The sequence below is a fragment of the Hemitrygon akajei genome, chromosome 16 (assembly GCF_048418815.1).
Source record: "Hemitrygon akajei chromosome 16, sHemAka1.3, whole genome shotgun sequence".
Lineage (NCBI taxonomy): Eukaryota > Metazoa > Chordata > Chondrichthyes > Myliobatiformes > Dasyatidae > Hemitrygon > Hemitrygon akajei.
This window is the reverse complement of record NC_133139.1, coordinates 75,728,391-75,749,577: the sequence shown is the minus strand read 5'-3', so window position 1 is coordinate 75,749,577 and position 21,187 is coordinate 75,728,391. Positions and strand designations below refer to the sequence as shown.

At 39.5% G+C, this 21,187-nt stretch overlaps 1 protein-coding gene across 2 annotated transcripts in view; it reads right to left on the bottom strand.

Annotated features, from left to right (window-relative positions):
* LOC140740195 (CD209 antigen-like protein C) overlaps nucleotides 1–21,187 on the bottom strand; it is a 58,311-nt gene that overhangs the window by 18,265 nt on the left and 18,859 nt on the right. For both annotated transcript variants that reach the window (XM_073069211.1, XM_073069212.1), the window contains 5 exons: nucleotides 15,191–15,262; nucleotides 12,434–12,505; nucleotides 9,164–9,220; nucleotides 7,357–7,428; nucleotides 5,922–6,067 (listed from right to left, as the gene is read on the bottom strand). In XM_073069211.1, coding sequence (XP_072925312.1) covers nucleotides 5,922–6,067; nucleotides 7,357–7,428; nucleotides 9,164–9,220; nucleotides 12,434–12,505; nucleotides 15,191–15,262 — 419 coding nt within the window. The remainder of the gene's footprint in view (nucleotides 1–5,921; nucleotides 6,068–7,356; nucleotides 7,429–9,163; nucleotides 9,221–12,433; nucleotides 12,506–15,190; nucleotides 15,263–21,187) is intronic.

The window sequence follows — 21,187 nt, the reverse complement described above, 5'->3', positions numbered from 1 at the left end:
TCAGAATTATATCAAAGGAATTTCTGACCGGCCCTGCTATACCTCGCTCGCTTAAGAGTTGTTTTATCTAATAAATCATTTAAATGGTTTAAATCCGTGGATGACGCACAACAATTTCTCGAGGAACATTGTTTGAGTTCAGATGTTTAAAAAATTTACCGTTCCTTTATGCTTGTATACACCTGGTTTATTAGTTAATGACCAGCTTATAGCTTCGGACATTTTAAGTTCGTAGAGCTTTGCCCTTGGGCTGATTCTTCTGGTACTTTGCTTTGGCTTACGGAGGTTTATTATGTTTCTATGTTAACGTTCCCTTCCTTTTCCTTTATTATTTTACTTTTTTATTTTTAATTGTTCGTTTTAGAAAATTGTGAAGTCTCTGACTTGATAATTTGTTTTTTCTTTAAATAGTATTAAGATTGTATTCTGCTTCATTTTTTAAGACCTTGTATTTCAAAATGGTTTGCAAAGGGTTGTTTTTTTTTACTTAACTTGTGCTTGGCATTCCTTGCGCATTGTTATGACTATGTTTTGGGTGTTTTAAAAAATTTTGTTTTTAAATTTGGAAACTTGTCGTCAAGAGAGACGGGGGTGGTAGGTTCTTAGATAGTTCTCTGGCTGCCTATTGGCCAGGTATCGGGGCTTTGTGGGCGGGGGGAGCTATTTTAGTTCAGTATTTTTCATTTGGACTGATTTGAAACGACACAAATGTCTGTATTGTCGTAACTTCTGGTTCCTCTTTAAACTTTTTCCCTCTCCTGATTCATGAGTTTCCTATGCAATATGGTAAAACCTTTACATACCATATGGTTTATTTAAGGAAAATGGATAATATTATTAACGTTGTTTTATAGAACATGAATGGTTTGAATCATCCAATTAAATGGAAGAAGATTTTATAAGTTTTTCATAGATTGAATGCTTAGATTATTTTTGCACAGGAGACTGATGTGAGGAAGGAGTATAATCAGTGTTTTTTTTTAGGTTTTTGAAAGAACAACTGCTTCATTCAAACTCATCGACTAAAATGAAATGTGTTTCCATTTTTGTAAACCCTTCGATCTCATTGGTTCATTATGATACAATCTCAGACCCATATCGTAGATTTCTATTAATTGCTGGTTTACCTTATCACTAAAAAGTCGTTTTGTTTAATGTTTATGCACCAAATACTGACTATCCTGAATTCTTTAAGCATTTATTTGTATCTCTTCCCAATTTAAATGAATATATGTTAATAATGGACGAAGATTTTAATTGTTGTCTGAATCCTAAAATGGATAGGTTTGCGCCCAACCAGGTACTTCCAAATGAAGCTGCTAATTTTATTAGTTTTGTTTCTAGTTGATGTTGGAATTTTTGAAATTTGGAGGTTTTATACCCTAATGATAATGAGATCTCTTTCTTTACTCATGTATATCATAATTACTCTAGAATCGATTGCTTCGTTTTTGATTCTCGTTTAGTTTTGCCTTTCACTGCCTGTGAGTATGATGAAATCTCCATTTCTGATCATGTGCCTTTAAAATTATCAGTTAAATTCAGTGATGTAACTTTTAGTACTAGACAATGGCGGTTTAACTCTATCTTGCTTCAGTATTTAAATTTTGTTAATTTCATTAAAGAGCAGATTGCATTTTTCTTTTCATCTAACTCAACGGAAGAAATATCCAGTGGAATATTATGGAATACCTTTAAAGTATATATCAGTGGGCAAATTATTTCATACTCTGCTGGATTGAAAAAAAAAAACGAATTGATAGTGAAATACAAACATTGGTTGATAAGATTTAAAAATTGATTTAAAAAAATATTCCATTGCTCCCAGTTTGGAGCTTTGTAAAGAGAGAGTTGAACTTCAGATGGAACATAGTTTGTTATTAACATCCCCGATTGAAAATCAATTGCTTAAAAGTAAGAGACATTTTATGGAAATGCTGATAAATCGGGTAAATTATTGGCTAACCAATTGAAAGCTGCTTTGGCGAAACGTCAGATTAATAAAGTTCGTAGATGGGATAGTATTTTGACGGTTGACCATAGTGAAATTAATAAATCTTTTCAAGAATTTTATACCAATTTATATCAATCAGAAGTTCCTGATGATCCTACCATAATGCATGATTTTTTAAGGAAACTAAATATTCCAAAATTACCAGCTGATGAACGTTTAGCATTAGATGCATCCATTACTGAAGAGGAAATAAAGAAAGCAATTTTTTGGACGATCTCTTGTAAAGTACCTGGCCCGGAAGGGTATACAGCCAAATTTTTAAAACATTTTTCAGATTTAATTTCTCCCTGCTTATGTAGAATTTTAAAGATGCTTTATTTGTAGTTAAATTAACACAATCCTTTTATTAAACATCTATTTCTCTAATTCCTAAATAAGACAAAGATCTCACTGAATGTGCATATACAGACCTATATCTTTGTTGAATGTGGATTGTAAAATCCTTTCCAAAATATTAGCAATTAGATTAGTGAAGGTATTGCCACAAATTGTCTCCGAGGATCAGACTGGATTTATTAAAAATCGTTGTTCATATTTTAATGTTGGGGGGTTAATGAACATTGGATACAGTACTTCACTACTTCATCTACTGTTATTTCGCTTGACGCTGAGAAGGCATTTGACAGAGTTGAATGGGAATATTTATTTAATATACTTGAGGCATTTAATTTTAGCCCAAAATTTATATCTTGGATTCAATTGATATATCATACACCTTTGGCTGTTGTACTTACCAATAATTAGAGATCCCCTTTTATAGCCTTTTCCGAGGTACTAGATAGGGCTGTCCTTTAAGTCCTTTACTATTTGATATTGCCCTGGAGCCCTTGACAGTCACTTTTCGTGATTCACCCAATATATTTAGTATTATTTGTTGGAGTGGGACGCATAAAGTATCACTATATGCAGATAATCTGTTACTATATATCTCTGACTCAGAGAAATCCATTCCTGCAGTAATAACACTACTTGCTTAGTTTACTAGTTTTTCTGGTTATAAATTGACTCTTAATAAGAGTGTGCTTTTCCCGGTAAATATGCAAGTTCTAATTTATAGACAATCACCATTTAGATTAGCTACTGATTGTTTTATTTATTTAGGTGTTAAAATTACTGAGCAGCATAATGATCTATTTAATTTTTTTTTTACCCTTAATTGATCATTAATCAACTATTTCCTAAATGGTCCCCAATGTCCTTATCTTTGATTGGTAGAATTAATGCTATTACGATGATTATTTTACCTAAATTATTGTATCTATTTCAGGTGGTATCGTTTTTATCCCTAAATCCTTTTTTTTTATTGTATTGATTCTAAAATTTCTTTATATATATATATGGCGGAATAGAAATCCCAGGTTAAGTAGGAAATATCTACAGAAATCAAAAAAGGAAGGTGGTTTGGCTTTGCCGAACCATAGATTTTATTATTGAGCAATTAATATTCAATATATAACGTTTTGGACACAAGAGCTGGATGAAACTCAATGTCCACAATGGATGAACCTCGAGCAGGAGCCTGTACAGGGGTTTCACTGGCTTCTATTTTACGGGCCGCGCTTCCCTTTGCCCTTACTAAATAGAATAAACAAATGATAAATCCAATAATTAAATATACAGTATGAATATGGTTTCAATTTTGTAATTTTTTTGGATTGAATAGATTTATCCTGTCAAGTTCTGTTATATCTAATTTTTTGTTTCAACCATCTAGAATTGATCAGGCTTTTCTTTTATGGAAAACAAAGGGAATAACATGTTTTCGTGATTTATTCGTGGATGATTGTTTCATTTCTTTTGAACAGTTGTCTTATAAATACAAAGTATAATTTGCCTAGATCACTCATTTTCAGATATTTACAGATTAGAAATTCTTTGAATGCCACTTTATTTACCTTTCCAATTTCGCATCAAATTGAATTTCCAGAAAAAAATTAAGTTTAAATCCATTTCAGAAGAGTTTAATAGCATGTATTTATGATTTAATTATGAAAATACACTTAGTTACTTCTGATAAAAATAAGAATGAGTGGGAAAGAAAACTATAAATATCCTTATCTACAGATAAATGGGAGAAAATTCTTCAACTAGTTAATATTTATTCAATGTGTACCGGGCATGCTTTGATACAATTTAAAGTGGTTCATAGGGCTCATATGTCCAAGGATAAGTTAGCTCCTTTTTATTGCCATATAAATCCTGTTTGTGATAGATATAATTCTGAAGTAGCTTCCTTGTCACACATGTTCTGGTCTTCTCCTTTGGAAAGTATATTGGAAAGATTTTTTGATATTATTTCAGTAGCTTTGCGTGTTGATTTATAACCTCAACTTATTACTGCATTTTTGGACTACCAATCATAGACTCCAGTCATTTAAACCCATCAGCTTGTTGTTTAATTGCATTTGCTACACTAATAGCCAGAAGATCCATTTTACTTAAATGGAAAACTTCCAATCCCCCTACCACATTTCAGTGGTTTTCCCGAACAATAGCATATTTAAACTTGGAAAACATTAGGAGGGGTACTATTGACCCTTCGGTTAAATTTGAAGAAACTTGGAGGCCATTTATTCAATATTTTCATATGATCTAAGTTGACCCTTTCTGAATCCTTTTTTGAGTTTTTTTTTTTGCTCAGGTATGGAGGAACGGAGTTAACGACAAATTATAATTTTAGATGATGAAATATGGCAGCCCAATCTTTGTTTGTTGTTTGTTTTTTTAGTTTAGGTTTCTTTCTCTCTTCATAAAATATCTTTTTCATGTTTAGTAACTAAGATATTGGGAGGTTAAGCTACATTTGCTACTTGGAATCTGTGTTTGTATATGTTAACCGTTATTAATGTAATCCCGATCTCTTTGTATCATTATTATTATTGTTATGTTTGCTAATTTGAAACTTAATAAAAAGATTGAAATAAAAGCGGATGGCTTCTGCAACAGGATAATGATCCTAAACACACTTCAACCTCCACAATGATCTACTGCAAAAGGCACAAGCTGTAGGTTTTGCCATGGTCCTCACAGTCCCCCGAACTAAACATCATCGAAAATCTGTGGATAGACATCAAAAGAGCAGTGCATGCAAGACGGCTGAAGAATCTCTCAGAACTAGAAGCCATTTGCAAGGAGGAAAGGGTGAAAATCCCCCAAACAAGAATTGAAGGAATCTTAGCTATCTGTGGAAAGAGTTTACAAGCTGTGATACTTGCCACAGGGGGTGTTACTGACCATGCAAGTGTAAGATGGAAATTACAAAAAAAAAGGTAATCTTTCTTAAAATATTAAAGAAATGTGCTATCTTTACCTTTATGCCTTTTGGCAATCAGATCATCTTTTACTCACAGTAACAAAAATTTTGACCTGGGATGTCCAAGCTTTTGCATGCCACCATATCTCTCCCCCATCATTTATTCTGTGGATTACTGAACTTTCCTACTTTACCATCTCAAGCCTCCAAACCTTGTTTCCCCAAGCTCAATACGTATATATACTCACATATATACACATTATTCTGTAAACTTTTGCTTATCTTGTTTAAGTTACTATATTATAAGCAGATAATAATAAAGATAGTGATTTTAAAATCAAACCCAGACTACATGTGTAACCTATTGCTACTGGTTCATTTCTAAAACGTTACAGTTCATAACCCAGTGAACTCAATTTTCAGAGGTCATAACATAAAAATGAATAGCAACATGTTTAAATAAGAAGGTATAAATAAGTGGAAAAGAGCTGTCATTGATCTGTAGCAAAGGTTTATCGAGATAGTGACTAGCAACAGCCCAGCACTTAGTTATTTATGGCTTCTCTCTGCTTTTGTAACTCAACACCATCACAAAGCAATGAGCAATCTGAAGGTGCTGGTCAGCTTGACTGTTCAAAGAGAAAAATCTCCTACCTGTTCTTCGGCATTGTTAATGACAACTAGATGGCCATCTAACGATGCACACCGTCTCTGGGCCTCTACCCAGGTTTTAATACTTGAGGAAAAATGATAACAGCTTTCCCTGAACCGAATCCATTCTGTGGGACATTGCAGCCGATCTATGAAGAAATTGAAGTACTGTTAACGTCTGAGGCAGTGTCCTTCTTTGAATGGACATATTTCAGGGATACTTGAATGTAGACCATAAGGGGGAAATCCCTGAATGGATGATGCCTCAAAAAGGAGGCTTTCATCATTAAGGACCCCCATCACCCAGAACATGCCCACTTCTCATTGTTACGATCAAGGAAGAGGAACAGTAGCCTGAAGACACACATTCAACGTTTTAGGAACAGTTTGTTCCCCTCCACCATTATAGACAAACAACCTACGAGCATTCACTTAGCAACTCTCCCCTGATTTTTTGCACTACTTATTTAATTTATTGTAATATATACTTCTTGTTATAATTTATCGTTTTATTACCATATGTTGCAATGAACCACTACCATAAAAAACAAATGTCATCATTTGTGTCATTAATATAAACCAGATTCTGATTCTGATACTTATACATGGATGGACATGTTTCAGGGATACTCGGTTGTGGAGTGAAAGGACGACATCCCTGAATGGATGATGCCTCAGAAAGGCGGCATCCATCATTAAGGACCCAAATCACCCACAACATGTCCTCTACTCTTTGCTACCATCGAAGATAAGGAGCAGGAGCCTGACGACACAAGGTTCTTCGAACAGTTTTGTGCCCTCGGCCGTCATATTTCTGAACAGAAAATGAATGCACGAACACTTCAACAGCAACCCCACCTCTTTTGCGCTATTAGATATGTATGTGTGTGTGTGTGTGTGTGTGTGTGTGTGTGTGTGTGTGTGTGTGTGTGTGTGTGTGTGTGTGTGAGTGTGTGTGTGTGTGTGTGTGTGTGTGTGTGTGTGTGTGTGTGTGTGTGTGTGTGTGTGTGTGTAATATAGTGCTACATTAAAACAAACAAATTCCATGGCACTTGCCATTTTTGAATATCGGGTGGTATTGGACTAGGGTGTTGTCATATCAATCTCCCAGTACAGTTGCCTTAGGGGTTAATCCAGCCGAGGTGTTTCGGCAAAGGAGTTTGAAGCCCAAGTGATTTTTTCGAAATGGACATTGGAGCTAGTGGTTACAGGAAAGTGTCGGAGTCTATAGATGTAGATTAGGCGTCGGAAGGGAAGTGAAATACAGATGAACAGGAAACTTTGGAGCAGAAAAGGGTTAGAGTATGATGTTTGTGGTATAGGGAGGGGTAGCTGAAGCAATTTTAGCAAACAACGCTGCTCCGCACTTGATCAACATTCATGTAGTTTCAAGCTTAAAAACTGGAAATATATTTCTAGCTGATATATATTAACTTACTATTACTCCACTGCAAAATATCGTCCTGAAGTTTGGTCATGGAACTGCCGGTCTTCGTGAAATTCTGTGCAACTGAATGAGGACAGCACATCAGATTCTACTGTTTTCCTTCCCATCCATCCCAAGTCTGTGTCTTAAAGAACGACGAAAATCGTCGACAATATAATTGATAATAAAATAACAGGTAAAACTACGTTGCGCACAGTTATATCAGGTATTGACTGAGTCAGCGAGAAAGACAGTCAGACGCATTGAACTCTCGTATTCAAAGAAAGTGGAGACATAAACCACTATTGCACCAGATACGTGTTTCCGTGGCAACCACACAACATGCTGGAGGATCACAGCTGCTCAGGCATTATCTGTGAGAAAGAATTAACAGTGAACTTTTCGGACCGAGACCCTTCATCAAGACTAGAATAAACACCGTGAAGTCACAGAAGAAGGTGCAGAGAGAGAAGAAAGATGTACCAGGTGGCATGTGATGGGGAAACCAGGGGATTGGGAGGGGTGAGTAAAACACTGGGAAGTTTATTGATGAAGGAGATAAAGGGCAAGAGGAGGGGCAGTCTCATCAGAGAGGGGCATAAAGAAACAGTCCATAAAAGAAACAGAAGAAGGAGGGGCACTAGAAGGTGGTGATGGAGTGGTAAGGAAAAGGTGAAGCGAGTGAAACAAGAATGGGGAATGATGAAGTGGGTGGGGGTGCAATTGCCGGATGTTCAAGAAATTGATTTTCATGCCATCAGGTTGGAGGGTACACAGAAGGAACACACGGTGTTGTTCCTACAACCTGAGTGTGGCCGCAAAATGGAAGTAGAGGAGGCCATGGACTGTCATGTCTGAGTGGGAATTGGAATGAGATTTAAAATGGGTGAATACAGGGAGATTCGACTTTTTCTGATGGACTGAGCAAAGGTGCTTGGTGAAGTGGTCTGCCAAACTATGCCGGGCTATACCAATGTACAGGAGTCCGCAGCGGGAGCACCTGATCAAGCAGATGACCGCAATAGATTCACAGCTGAAGTGTCACACCACCTGGAAGGGCTGCTTGCAGTCCGGAATGGTAGTGTGAAAAGAGGTGTAGAGGCAAGTGTGGCACTTGTTCCGGTTGGAAGAGTAAGTTCCAGGAGGGGGATAAGTGGAGAGAGATGATTTAGAAATGGAGCCGCATAGGGGCAATTTCTGAGGAGAATGGACAGTAGGCTGGGTGGTGTTAGGGAAGGATGTGCTTGGTGGTGGGATCCCGTACGAGATTCGGTAGTTACAGAGAATTATGTGTAGGACGTGGAGACTAATGGGGTGCTAGGTGAGGACACGAGAAACCCTCTCCCTGGTGGGTTGGCGGGAGGATGGGTTGAGACAGACGTGCATGAAATGGAAGAAATGCGGGTGAGGGCAGTGTTAATGGTGGATGAAGGAAAGCCTGATAGTTCGCGGCGAAACTTCCCAACGTTGCTGACTCGCAGGAGGTGCACACGTGGGATATGACTGAGAGCCAATTGCGGGCAACATTGTCACACAAAGAGTTCAAAGTAACGTCCTGAATAGGGCAGGGGCAAGGGAGCAGCTATTTCGATCGGGTGGATGGGGTTCAGTGAGGTGGGACGTGATAGAATAAACATTGTAGTGCAACTGACACTTTCGAATTATCTCTCTTTTCTTCCATTATCCACAGGTGAACACAATGTCCTCCATATTAGAAATCAGTTCAAGCCCGAACTGACGGCGGAACTTGGGAAAACAAATGCAGGATGTGAACCATCTGTATGTACAGCAATTCAGCAAATTGTAGTTTTACACTCACCATTACTCTTCCACTGAGAAAGCTCATTCTTCACACCAGCGATTGACGTTGCTGTATCTGAAATGGAAAATAAATGTTCACCCGCATATAGTCATCTAGTCCTAAAGGGAAATGGTCTGCTATCCAAAATATTTCTTCATCATTATTAGGCAGTAGGACATTTGTAACAACAGGCATCTTGCAGGGGAAGCACATTGCAAGAATTGGACAACTCGTGGTTGCGTACAAAATATTGTTCACTGTATGATAGGTAATATGATAGTAATTGAAACGGATGGCCAGCTGTTTCTGGACGCTATTGTTCGGATATGGAAATTGCATCTTTGAAGGTCGCAAAGGCTGCTTTTTGCAATAAAAGGAAAATTAACAAGATATTTTCACGGAGAGTATAAGAGCTGTGACGGGCACTCGAGAAAAATATTGAGAGTCTGCCACACCAGGTGGAGTGGAGTAGGGCAACAACAAAAAAAAAACGGTTAAGAGGAGAATATTTCAAGCAATTTGGGGGATTTGAGGAGGCAGGCTTCTTGTGCATACTATAGTGCGGTGATAAATCTACATTTAAAACTGAAGAAAAAGCCATAAACGTTCAAACTATTATAACAACCCTCTGCCACGCGTTTCAAGTGAAGTGGCGTTTTGTTGCAAATTTAGATTTGATATGTTGGAAATTTTTCGATCGTCATTGATAGGATGGGCCTGTGCCTCTTTTTCTATAGTGACATTCGATGTTTGCGCGACTTAATGTCGCTGGAATAAGTTAAACTATCCTTCTCCATCCCGCTAATAAGATTTCTGTGGCTCTTTGTTAAGGCACTAATATACCACGAGGTTGATTCAAGAAATGCTCTTTCCATACGTTTTCTCTGGTTCTTCTCCAATTAGAAAACATCCTTTGCTCTTACTCTATAGCTCAGCATGCGGTGTCCATTTATACAGAAACAGTGAATAATCGTTTCTGCCGTTTAAAAATAAAGATGTAGAATCTCTGCCGAAGCAGAGAAAATGTTGAGCCAATGTAAACAACTAAAAGGAGAAATGGAAGTCCGAGATGCAGTCATTGAAATCTGTTTTGTAGCAGATTCAGATTTAGTTTATGAGTCATAAGGAGTTATCCTGCTAGAGAAATGGGGTGCGCTTCCCCTTGTTTCAATTCGTAACTATTTTCCCGTCTTACACGTCATGCGAGTGGTATTTTAATTATTTTCCGAAACTGCACATCGCACCAGCAGTATCTGCGACTATTTTAACAGCGAAGACGGCACAGATATTCTTGATATGATGAACTGATTGCCCTTTTCCTGTACTATAACTACTATTTATTGACGCAGCTCTGTGATTCGGCAAGCTCTCAGTATCTGCGCACTGCTAGTAGCGCTGCTCTTCCGCCAGTGACACTAAAATTGAAAGAAGGACTTGTGACTCGAAAAGGCAATATTGAAGTGGTTTGCCTCGGCCATTCCTTAAATACTCTAGAACGTTATCAGCTTGACAAAGTATGTGGAATGTGGTGACACTGCTGGAATTTTCCAATTAAAATATTGTTTAGGCTTCGTATCTACTTCTGCACACGACCTGTCCGACGGTCTGCAGAACAAAGATGTCTGCAGCGGAGATTCACCAACATTTGCAAGGACTGCGAAATAGTACTTCTGGAGATCGGATAGCCTGAGGAAACTTAAAAGCAATTTGCTGCAGATATATGACATTACCAGGCGGCTAGAGAGATTCGGCGTGTTCCGCCCATTCGGACTCACCAGCTTCGCACCTCCTGAAAGATCAGAAATATTAGAAAGTGATAACAAGATAACAGGACTGTACGCTGTATGGAAAAATTTAACCTTTCAGATTAAATTGCATAATTTACAATGGCTGACAGCAAACGTGCTTTCTATTTATCTTAATTATCGGCACATCATCTGTGAATTTAACTCAGTCTTTCTGTCTCCATTTTACAGGCTGGCTAACTTGTCTTCCGTGTTTAGATGGCGCTGGTGAAGAACAGGGATAACATGGTGGCAGCAATCCAAACTATTCAGTAAGTTATGAATCAAACAATCCAAAACAATTACTGCAATTAATAGCCGAATTCATAGTGAATTCAAGCATGTGGTGTATACGGGGCGAATCAAGGCCGCAGAGCACAGACGCGTGAGCGGGCGACGGACCAATGTATGGCTAGAGCGGACATGGAGGCGATACGAAGCGGTAGGACCTGAGAGTGAGGAATCAGCCGATCTTTGACCAACTTAAGCGTCGGGCCAGTTAGAAAAGTCAGGCACAGGCCCAGTCGAGATGAAAGGTCCTGGACACAAGATCCTACAGATGCGTCAAATACCGGATCTGAGACCGAAGAAAGCCACGTTGTTTGGCCGATATAAGCACCAGGACAGCTTGAAAAGTTTGATGTGTCAGTCGGTGTCGAGGCGGGAGGAAAGGAAACGGCCGGGGTGCCGCTCGCTGCCTTCCAGAGTCACTCGTTTCTGTGCTGAACTGAGGCTATGGTATGTACGTAACATGCGCTTGGATTGTCTGCAGTGATGACTGACTTCAGGCTGTGTACTCACTTCCGTGCACTTCAATTATGAAGGTTATTTGCTTTGTTTTAATATTGTACAATTATTTTCTGTACGTACCATAATAAAAGTATTTGGGACGTGTTGATCTTTAAAAATATCCACTAGCTCTACATTTCGCAGCATTTTATATTCTGTGCCCACATTTTGTCTACCCGCTTACTGCAATTAAGAGATAAATTAACACATGGGCAAACGTATTAATGACGTCTTCCAATAGCCCTAGCCATGGCAGAATTCAATCCATTGCGGAAGATATTTGAACCTCAACATCACTCCTCCTGGTTCTTTGCAAACTAGAATGAATTTGTGTGTGCCCCTCTCTTATTTTGCAGAACTGATGAATGGTCCTCATCAACATTGTTTCTAGTTCCACCAAAAATGATTGACATTTCTCTATTTCAATTTCTAAAAAAATCAGCTTTCATTTATAATTTTCAGCTCTATCTCTCTTCAGCTTCAACCCAGTGCATTTGTGGAGTGATGTGATGTAGCTACTGTTGAAAGTAAAGAATGAGATAAGTGTCTGGAAGATAATCAAATGAGCAGGATTGGTCTGGATACTGCAGTTCGGATACATGTACAAGTCGGCGAAGTAACTTCAGCAATTGACGCTGCTCCGCACCAAATCAACACATATATAGTTTTGTGTATTAAAATGCGACATAACAACAATGATAATTATTAAACTTACTCTTACTCAGCTGCGATATCTCGTCCTGAATTTTGGCGATGGAGCTCAGGGTCTGCTCGGAGTTTCTTATAGCTGAAAGGGCAACACATCAGATCATGGGGTTTTAGTTCACATGTAGATCATCTTTCTTCAGACGACAATGATTTAAAGAAGTCTGATAATCTTCATCAGTATAATGGAACATAATATAAAAGTTGAACCATGTGTTACGCACATCTCAGTCAGATATTGAATCCGTCAGCGAGTGAGACAGTCAGGCCCATTATGATGTAATATTCTGAACTGAAAACCTGAAAAGGACAGGCGGAGGCATTCTTCAAGTTCAAGATCAAATTTACTGCCTTTCAGCCAAGCAGATGTATACAGCTATATGAAACTTCGTTTTGCTAGTGCCACAGGGCAAAACCTTGGCAAAATGTTTGCAAGATTTGCTTTTATTCCCCTCTGCACATTGGGTGCTCTACATATGACACAAGCCATTCAATCCTGACTTATTTTCGTCAACGCCCTTTGAACCCTCTCCAATTTCAGTACATCTTTTCGAAGATAAGTGACCTACAGCTGCATCTAAAACTCCAATTCAGGTCCCAGCAGTGTTTTATAAAATCCCAACATTACATCGTTGCTGTTATATTCCAGCCCTCCTGAAATGTGATGCAAAAACTACACATAGCCTCTGTTTGTAAACCAGCTAACTCATCTTCAGCACTATCATCTGTCCTTCCTTTGATACTTCTTGCAATGAGATAATGTGCATCTCAGGACACTAGTCGCACCACGCTCAACATTTCGTTTGCTAACTTTGTTTGAGTACTTTCCAACATTTTCCTCCACGTCCTGTCCACAAACTGTTCTGGCACTCTGGTTCCCATGCCCCTGCAGCTCTGGTTTAAATCCAATCATGCAACATTAACAAAGCTTCCCGCTAGGATATTAGTTCCACTCCATTTCAAGTCAAACTGTCCTCTCTGTACAAGTCCCACATACCCCGGAAGAGAGCTCAATGATCTATAACTCTTACGCCCACCCTCCTATACCAACTCCTTAGCCACATATTAAACTGCATAATCTTCCTACATCTGAGCACAAGGCACGGATAGCAATCCTGAGGTCACAACCCTGAAGGCCCTACCCTTTAATTTAGCACCTAATTCCGTGAAAACACTATACAGTCATTACTCGTCTTACCCATGGCATTTCTATCAACATGGCCGACGATTTCTGGCTGTTCACCTTTCCACTTAAGAATCCTAAGGATTCGATCGGAGATAGCTTGGACACTCGCACCTGGCAGACAAAATACCATCCGCGAATCTCGCTCACGCCCACAGAGCCTCCTAACTGTTCCCCTAACAAACAAATCTCCTATCACGATAACATGCCTATTCTCTCCCCTTCAATGCTGATTGGCAGATCCAGACTCAGTCCTAGATAGCCGACCACTGTGACTTTCGTCTGTTATGTCTACCCCCCAACCCCGACAGTATCATAACTGATATATGTTGTTGATTCCGATGACCACAGGGGTATTATGCACTGGTTCCTTAACCTCCTACCCCTTCCCGACTCTCACCCAATCTCCCGTGTTCTGCACCTAGGGAGTCACTACCTCTCTACATGCTCTATCTGTCATCTCTTCAGCCTCCCACATGATACAGAGTTCATCCAGTTCATGATCCAATTCCTTAATGCAGATTGTGAGAAGCTGAAATTGGATGCTGTTCACACGGATGTGATCGGAGAGGATTCTGGTGGTCTCTCTGACTCTCTACATTCAACAACAGGAGCGTTCCACTGTCCTGTCTGGCATCTCTACTATCCTACCTAAGCATAGATAAAGGAGTGAAGGAAATGAAACTTAATCTTGAGTTTTTAATACTTTGCTTCCTCTGACTCAAGCTTGTTTTCGCCTCGAAGAGCTAAAGCTGCAATCAAACCATTCTGAAGCCGTCCACTCAGATAACAGCTGGTGCGACAGTGAGCATGCCCCTGACCTTCTTTAATTTGGTCATGACAATCATCCCTAACCGCCGATTGTTCGCTAGTCAAAGCTCTTTTTTGCTTTGGCAACCCTCTGCTGGCATTTCTGTTAGGTTAGTGGACCTGAGAGAAGTCCCCTCCTTTCAAAACTTTCGATTTTCGTTTTCGTCGCTGCTCAAAGCTCCTTTACACTGTACACTGCCGACTTACTTACTGGGGCAGAGGACCTGACTGAAATTTCCTTCTCTCAATACTTCCGATGTCCGGTTCTGTCGCTGATCAAAGCTCTTTTTCTAGATTAACATATTGACAAACATATTAATGGCACAACTTCCCGATATCCTGATCATGGGGCAGTACTTTCGGACTCAAGATCGCTTCTCCTGTTTCTCTGGAACTTCGAATTAATCTGTTTATTCTCCTCTCTCTTTCAGAATTCTGATGAATGGCCCTGCACATTTATTCTTCTACTTCGACCAGAATTGTTTAACACGTCGTAATTCCTAACATTTATCTTTTATTTTATTGTTTTCGCACTATTTTAATTCAAGGTCAAGGTGTGATGTGAATTGCCAACTGCTGAAGGCATAGAGTAAGAACATTTTCCAAGAGATAAGTAAATAAGCAGGATTGGGTTTGACTTTGGAGTTTGGGACATAAATAGGATTAGCTGAAACAATTTTAGCAATCTACACCCCCTTGCCTCTTATCAACATTCATATCGTTTCCAAATTTAAAATTGGACATGATATTTTGTCTTATATATATTAAACTTACTCATATTCAACTGCGAAATCTCATCTTGAAGTTTAGCGAAGACACTAAGGGTCTTCCCCTGGTTTCCTGCAACTAAATGTGGATATCAGGTTAGATCGTGCGGTTTTATTTGTCAGCTAGCTCATTATTTCTTCAGACTTGAATGATTTGACGAATGATAATCATCATCAATGTGATTGAAAATAAAGCTAAATCTGAAATGTATTTGGAGCACACCTACATTTGTCAGATATTGAATCAGTCAGCGTGAGAAGCTGTTAACACAATACACTGTTCCGTTCGGAATTAAAGTAAGACATTAGGAAATATTTGGCCAAATACGCTTTCCCTTATTTTGCATCAGAAAGTTTGAAAGAATCTGACAAGATTTCCTTTCACAAGAGTGAAAATAGTATAAAACTGACGGAGTCAATGTAAAATACATTCATATCACAGTCCAATTCAGCTGTCCTACAATGTAAAAGGACAGGAAGTGACACACTGCAAATCCAAATGAAGGATCACAAATATAGTCGGAAGTGTTAAACAACCTTAGGTATTTAATTAACTAAAAAGACAAAGGAAAACAGTGGAGCTTACAAGGTGGATAAATCTCCTGAACCTGATGGAATGTATCCTCGGGTTTTAAAGGAAGTAACAAGAGAGATTGTAGAGGCATTGCAATGATCTTTCAAGAAGCGATAGATCCTGGAATTGTACCCTATGACTGTAAAATTGCATATTTTACATCGCTGTTTAAGAAGGGAGTGAGCCAGTGGAAAATAAATTATAGACCTGTTAGCCTGACATCAGTGGTTGGGAAGTTGTTGGAATCGATTGTTAAGAATGAGATTGAGATGTACCTGGAGGCTCATGACAAGATAGTCAGCATGGTTTCCTGAAAGGAAAATCCTGTCTGACTAACCTGCTGCAATTTTTTGAGGAAATTACAAGCAGGGTAGACAAAGGGGCTACAGTGGATGGGATGTTGTGTACTTGGATTTTCAGGAGGCCTTTGACAAGGTGTCGCACATGAGGCTCCTTAGCAAGATATGAGCCCATGGCATTACAGGGAAATTACTAGCATGGGTGGAGCATTGAGTGATCGGCAGAAAACAATGAGTAGGAATTAGGGATCCTATTCTGGCTGGAGACCAGTTACTAGTAGAATTCCACAGGGGTCGTTGTTGCAACTGGTGCTTTTTACAATGTATGACAATTATTTGGACACTTGGTTATTGGATTGTAGCTAAACTTACCCATGATACAAAATAGCTGGAGTAGCGGGTGGTGTTGAGAAAACAGAGAAACTTTAGAGAGAGTTAGATAGTTTGGGGGATTGGGCAAATAAATGGCAAATGAAATACTTTGGTGAACAAATAAACGAGTAGCTTTTTAGTCAGATGGGGAGAGAATTCAAAATATAGAGAAGGGGATTGAGAGACCCTCTACAGTTTAACCTTCAGGTTGAATCGATGGAGAAGAAGGCGACTGCAATGTTGGCATTCATTTCTGGAGGTATAGAATTTAAGGCACTCGTGAGACTGCACTTGGAGTATTGTGTGCAGTTTTGGGTTCCTTATTTTTAAAGGATATACTAACATTAGGGAAGGTTCAGAGAAGATTAATGAGAATTATTCCAGGAACGAATGTGTTACCGTATGAAGAAAGTCTGGCAGCTCTTGGGTTGTATTCCCTGCAGTTCAAGAGAATGAGGAGGATCTCATAGAACAATTCTGAATGTTGAAAAGTCTGAACAGATTAGATGTGGCAAAGTTATTTCTCATGGTAGGGGAGTTTAGGACAAGAATGCATAATAGAACCTTGAAAGACATCCATTTAAAAAGGAAATGCAGAGAAATTACTTAAGACAGAGTTTGCTACCATGAGCAGCTGTGGAGGTCAAGTCATTGTGTGTATTAAAGGCTGCGATAGATAGGTACTTAGTTATCCAGGGTATCTGAGGTTTTCGGGAGAAGATAGGTGAGTGGGGATGACTGAAACAATTGGATCAGCCCATGATTGAATGGCAGGTCAGAATTGATGGCCTGAATGGCCTATTCCAGCTCCTATATTTTATGGTCTTATGGTCTTGGATAACTCACAATAACTCGGCCTGAACATTACTCGACAAGGGTCAGGACCATCGAATAAGAATACCGAGGGTTAGCACTACCTCTTGAAATGCAATCCAGGTCATGTGTATACCTCATTAGACCCCAGACAGCTGACAAGTTTAAAGTAACCATTCTGAAAAGGATAACAGTTCAAGGATACTTAATTATACACCCGAAAAAACTTGAGGAGAATTATCAAAGGACGTGTGCAATGTAAATATAAACTAGGAAGATCTAACTATAACACATCATAAAAGCCGAAAGCGCAATCATACATGATGAGTATAATCAATAAAATGCAGATAATACAAAACAAAATGATGAATACAAAAACACTCAGTTCCCACAGTATACTACATACTACCCAAAATTGTGACAGAAGCCCTTTCCCTACAGTCGGCTCCTAATGGACCAGGAATATCTAGGTGTAAACGATGCAATTCTGAAATAACATCAGGATTCAAAGTATCCCTGGTACCCAACAGCGTAACACAGTACTATATCCCTCGCGGTCTACCAAATATCGTAGATGTTCCGTTAATTTCCGTGAATTCAGCAGTCTACAGACTCGGTAGACCGTTTGACCACCTATATGGTCAAATAATTCAGAAACTCAAAAGCCCTGTGTCACTACAACCGACTCATATACAAGTCAAGTGGATCAATGTGTAGATGACAGAAGTTATGACCATAAAAGCCTTAAAACCTAAGGATTTAGAAACAAGAGTGTCTACATATTTGCTTAAATTTTCACCGCCATTCAACAGAGCAGAGCTGACCTGCACCAGGCCTGAAATCAACTTTTGCCATTTCTCATAGCCCAAGTTTTCCTTATCTTCCAATAATTTATGTACTTGCATAAAAATTATTTGATGGTTCTTGCAATTTTCTCTGAAGTAGAGAAATCCGAAGATTCAACACCCTGAGTGAGAAGTATCTACATACTGCAGCTTTAAATCGCAAGCAAATCAGAACCATAGCAAAGTACAGCGCCAAAAATGACACTTCAGTCCATCTAGACCGTGCTGAACCACGGTATCTGCCTATTCCCATCAATCAGCACTTGGAGTAGACAGCCCTCCGTACCTCACCCATCTATGACCAATGCAAGCTTCTCTTAAAATTTCAAATGTAGCTCCCATGCACCACTCCCCCTGATAGCTCATTCTACACTCTCACAACCGTCTGAGTGAAGATGTTTCCCCTCATTCTTCCTTTCCGCTTTTCACCTTTGACTCTTAACCCATGGAAGTAGATTTTACCTCTCCCATTCTGTTTAGCACGGTTTAAGGACAGGAATAATTCCTAGTTTATAACATTGAATACAATAGCAGTGCCAACCAAATGAAACGTGGGCGCACAGTCCATATAGCCGTTTTATGCATTATGAACAATAAGTCCTGTCCAAAATAGGGCGATGGCTTCTGCATCATCCTAGAAACAAAATTAATGACCCACAGTTAATTGCACCAAACTCTGTTATACCATGAATGATCATATTTCTGACCACGCTAATCACAAGAGTGAACTTAATCTGCGAGATTGTAGACTGCAAGTAATACAATTCAAATCGCTGGCCTCTGGACAGCACATCTACGTTGCTATTCCCTGGGATTTGCAACATTTAATATCAATAGAAAGCATAATCCTGAAGACTTCATATCACAAAAGAATAAGAGTGCAAGGTGTGAGGGGATTATGAGTAACATCAGGAGAATGACACTTCACAACATTGATGCGTGATAGCAAGATTACACGGTCGGCGGAAATGGACAATTTGGTAAGGATGTTCTGAAGGAACATAAAGGTGACGTCACGATGCTGACTGCTGCGTGGTGTCAGATTTGTGATGGAGTGATTAAGTAACACACCGGCAGGGTTTCATCACATGATAGGAAATATTTTTTTCAAAGTGGAGAAGTGGGACGTCTTGACGAATGGAAGGGGCATCAAGTGGTAAAATGTGGAAGTTGTGATGCGCAGCAATGGAGCAAAATAATGTGGACCCGTGTGCTGTCTTCGGTGTTGAAGTAGGATGATGTTGCACATAGTAACAAGAAGGTCACAGGCTGTGGATTAAAGAGGGTAGAATTATGTCAAAGATTCATAGAAAAGTCTAGCACCAAACATAGCTTACAGTCCATCCAGAGCGTGCAGAGCCATATAATCTGCCTACTCTCATTGACCTACATCGGGACCATGGCTCCCCTACCTCATCCACGTATCAATACAAACTTCTCTTGAACGTTTAAATTAAGCTTGCAAGCACTTCTTGCGCTGGCAGCTCGTTCTACACTCCCACGACCTAATTAGCGGAATTAGGCATTGATCGGAATGACGTTGTGGCATCACTGAATCGTGACTGAAAGAAGGTCATAGTTGGGAACTTAAAATGAAAGCACATACTTTGCATTGGAAGGCCAGGAAAGATGGCAAGCAGTGGTGAGGCTCTGTTGGTACACGATGGAATTACACCTTTATGTGAAGGTGACAGAGAATGTTGAATCTTTGTAGGTGGATTTAAGAAATTGCATGGGTAAAAAAGAATATGGGACTCATATATAATCCCCTGAATAGTAGCCAAGATGTGGAGTTGAGATTCTGAAGGGAGCTGGAAAAGTCATGTAAAAAGGGTAATGACACAATTTTAATGGGGGACCTCAATGTGCAAGGGAATTGGGAAATTCCGTTTGGCGTCGAATCGCAAGTGTGGGAATTTGTTGGATGCCTAGGAAGTGGCCTTGTAGAGCAGCTTGTACTTCAGCCTACTTGTTGAAAGGCTATTTTAGATTGAGTGTTGTGTAGTAACCCAGAACGTTTTAGCAAGCCTAATTTAAAGGAACATCTAGGAGGCAGTAATCATTATATGATTGATTTCATGGTGTAATTTGCGGGGGAAACATAATTCACATGTGCCTGCAATGGAATAAAGGGAATTACAGAGGCACGAGAGAGGAGGTAGCCCAGGAGGTTTAGAGGAGGATACTGACGGGGATGATGGCATAGCATAGATGGCTGAAGTTTCTCGCAATAAATCACAAGGCGTAGGATAGATATATACCACAGAAGAAGTAGTTCTCAAATAGAACAGGTAAGCAGCTATGGCTGAGAAAGGAAGGGGAGAACTGCATTGGAGCCATGGAAAGGGCATATCTGGTAGCAAACGTGAGTGGGAAGCTAGCTGATTTGGGAAGCTCTTAAAATCCAATAAAAGGCAACTAAAAAGACAAAAGACAACAGAGGAAAATTATGGCAGACTACCCAATAATTTAAAGCAGGATACAAAACATTTTTTTTCAGATATAGGAAGAGGAAAGGGGAGTGTGAGTTGATACTGGACCACTTGAAAACGATGTTGATGAAGTAGTAGTGGGGGCCAAAGAAACGGCATATAAGCTTAATGGGTACTTAGCATCATTCTTCACTGTGGAATACACGAGCAGTGGGCCAGAGGTCCGTGAGTGTCAGGGAGCAGGAATGAGTGCCATCACTATTACAAAGGAAAATGAGTGCCATCACTATTACGAAGGGTCTCAGCCCGAAATGTCGACAGCGCTTCTCCCTATAGATGCTGCCTGGCCTGCTGTGTTCCACCAGCATGTTGTGTGTGTTACTATTTTACCAAGCTGAGTTGGTGAGTTTAATGCAGTTAGTGGGGGGGGGGGGGGGGGTAGAACACGATACCATTGTGATGCTGAGATTTAACCTGGAACTCACCATCTGAATCTTTTGGAATCACAGCATCTTTGAACCCTAACCCTAACCCTATTCTAATATGCTGGGCAAGTGGTACAGCATGTATCTTGTAATTAGGATTGAATTGGTTGCTGTGTTCCGATGGGAGTCACCCGGATTGGCCTGCTGACCTCCTCCTGTACTATTCTTTCTCAGACATACAATA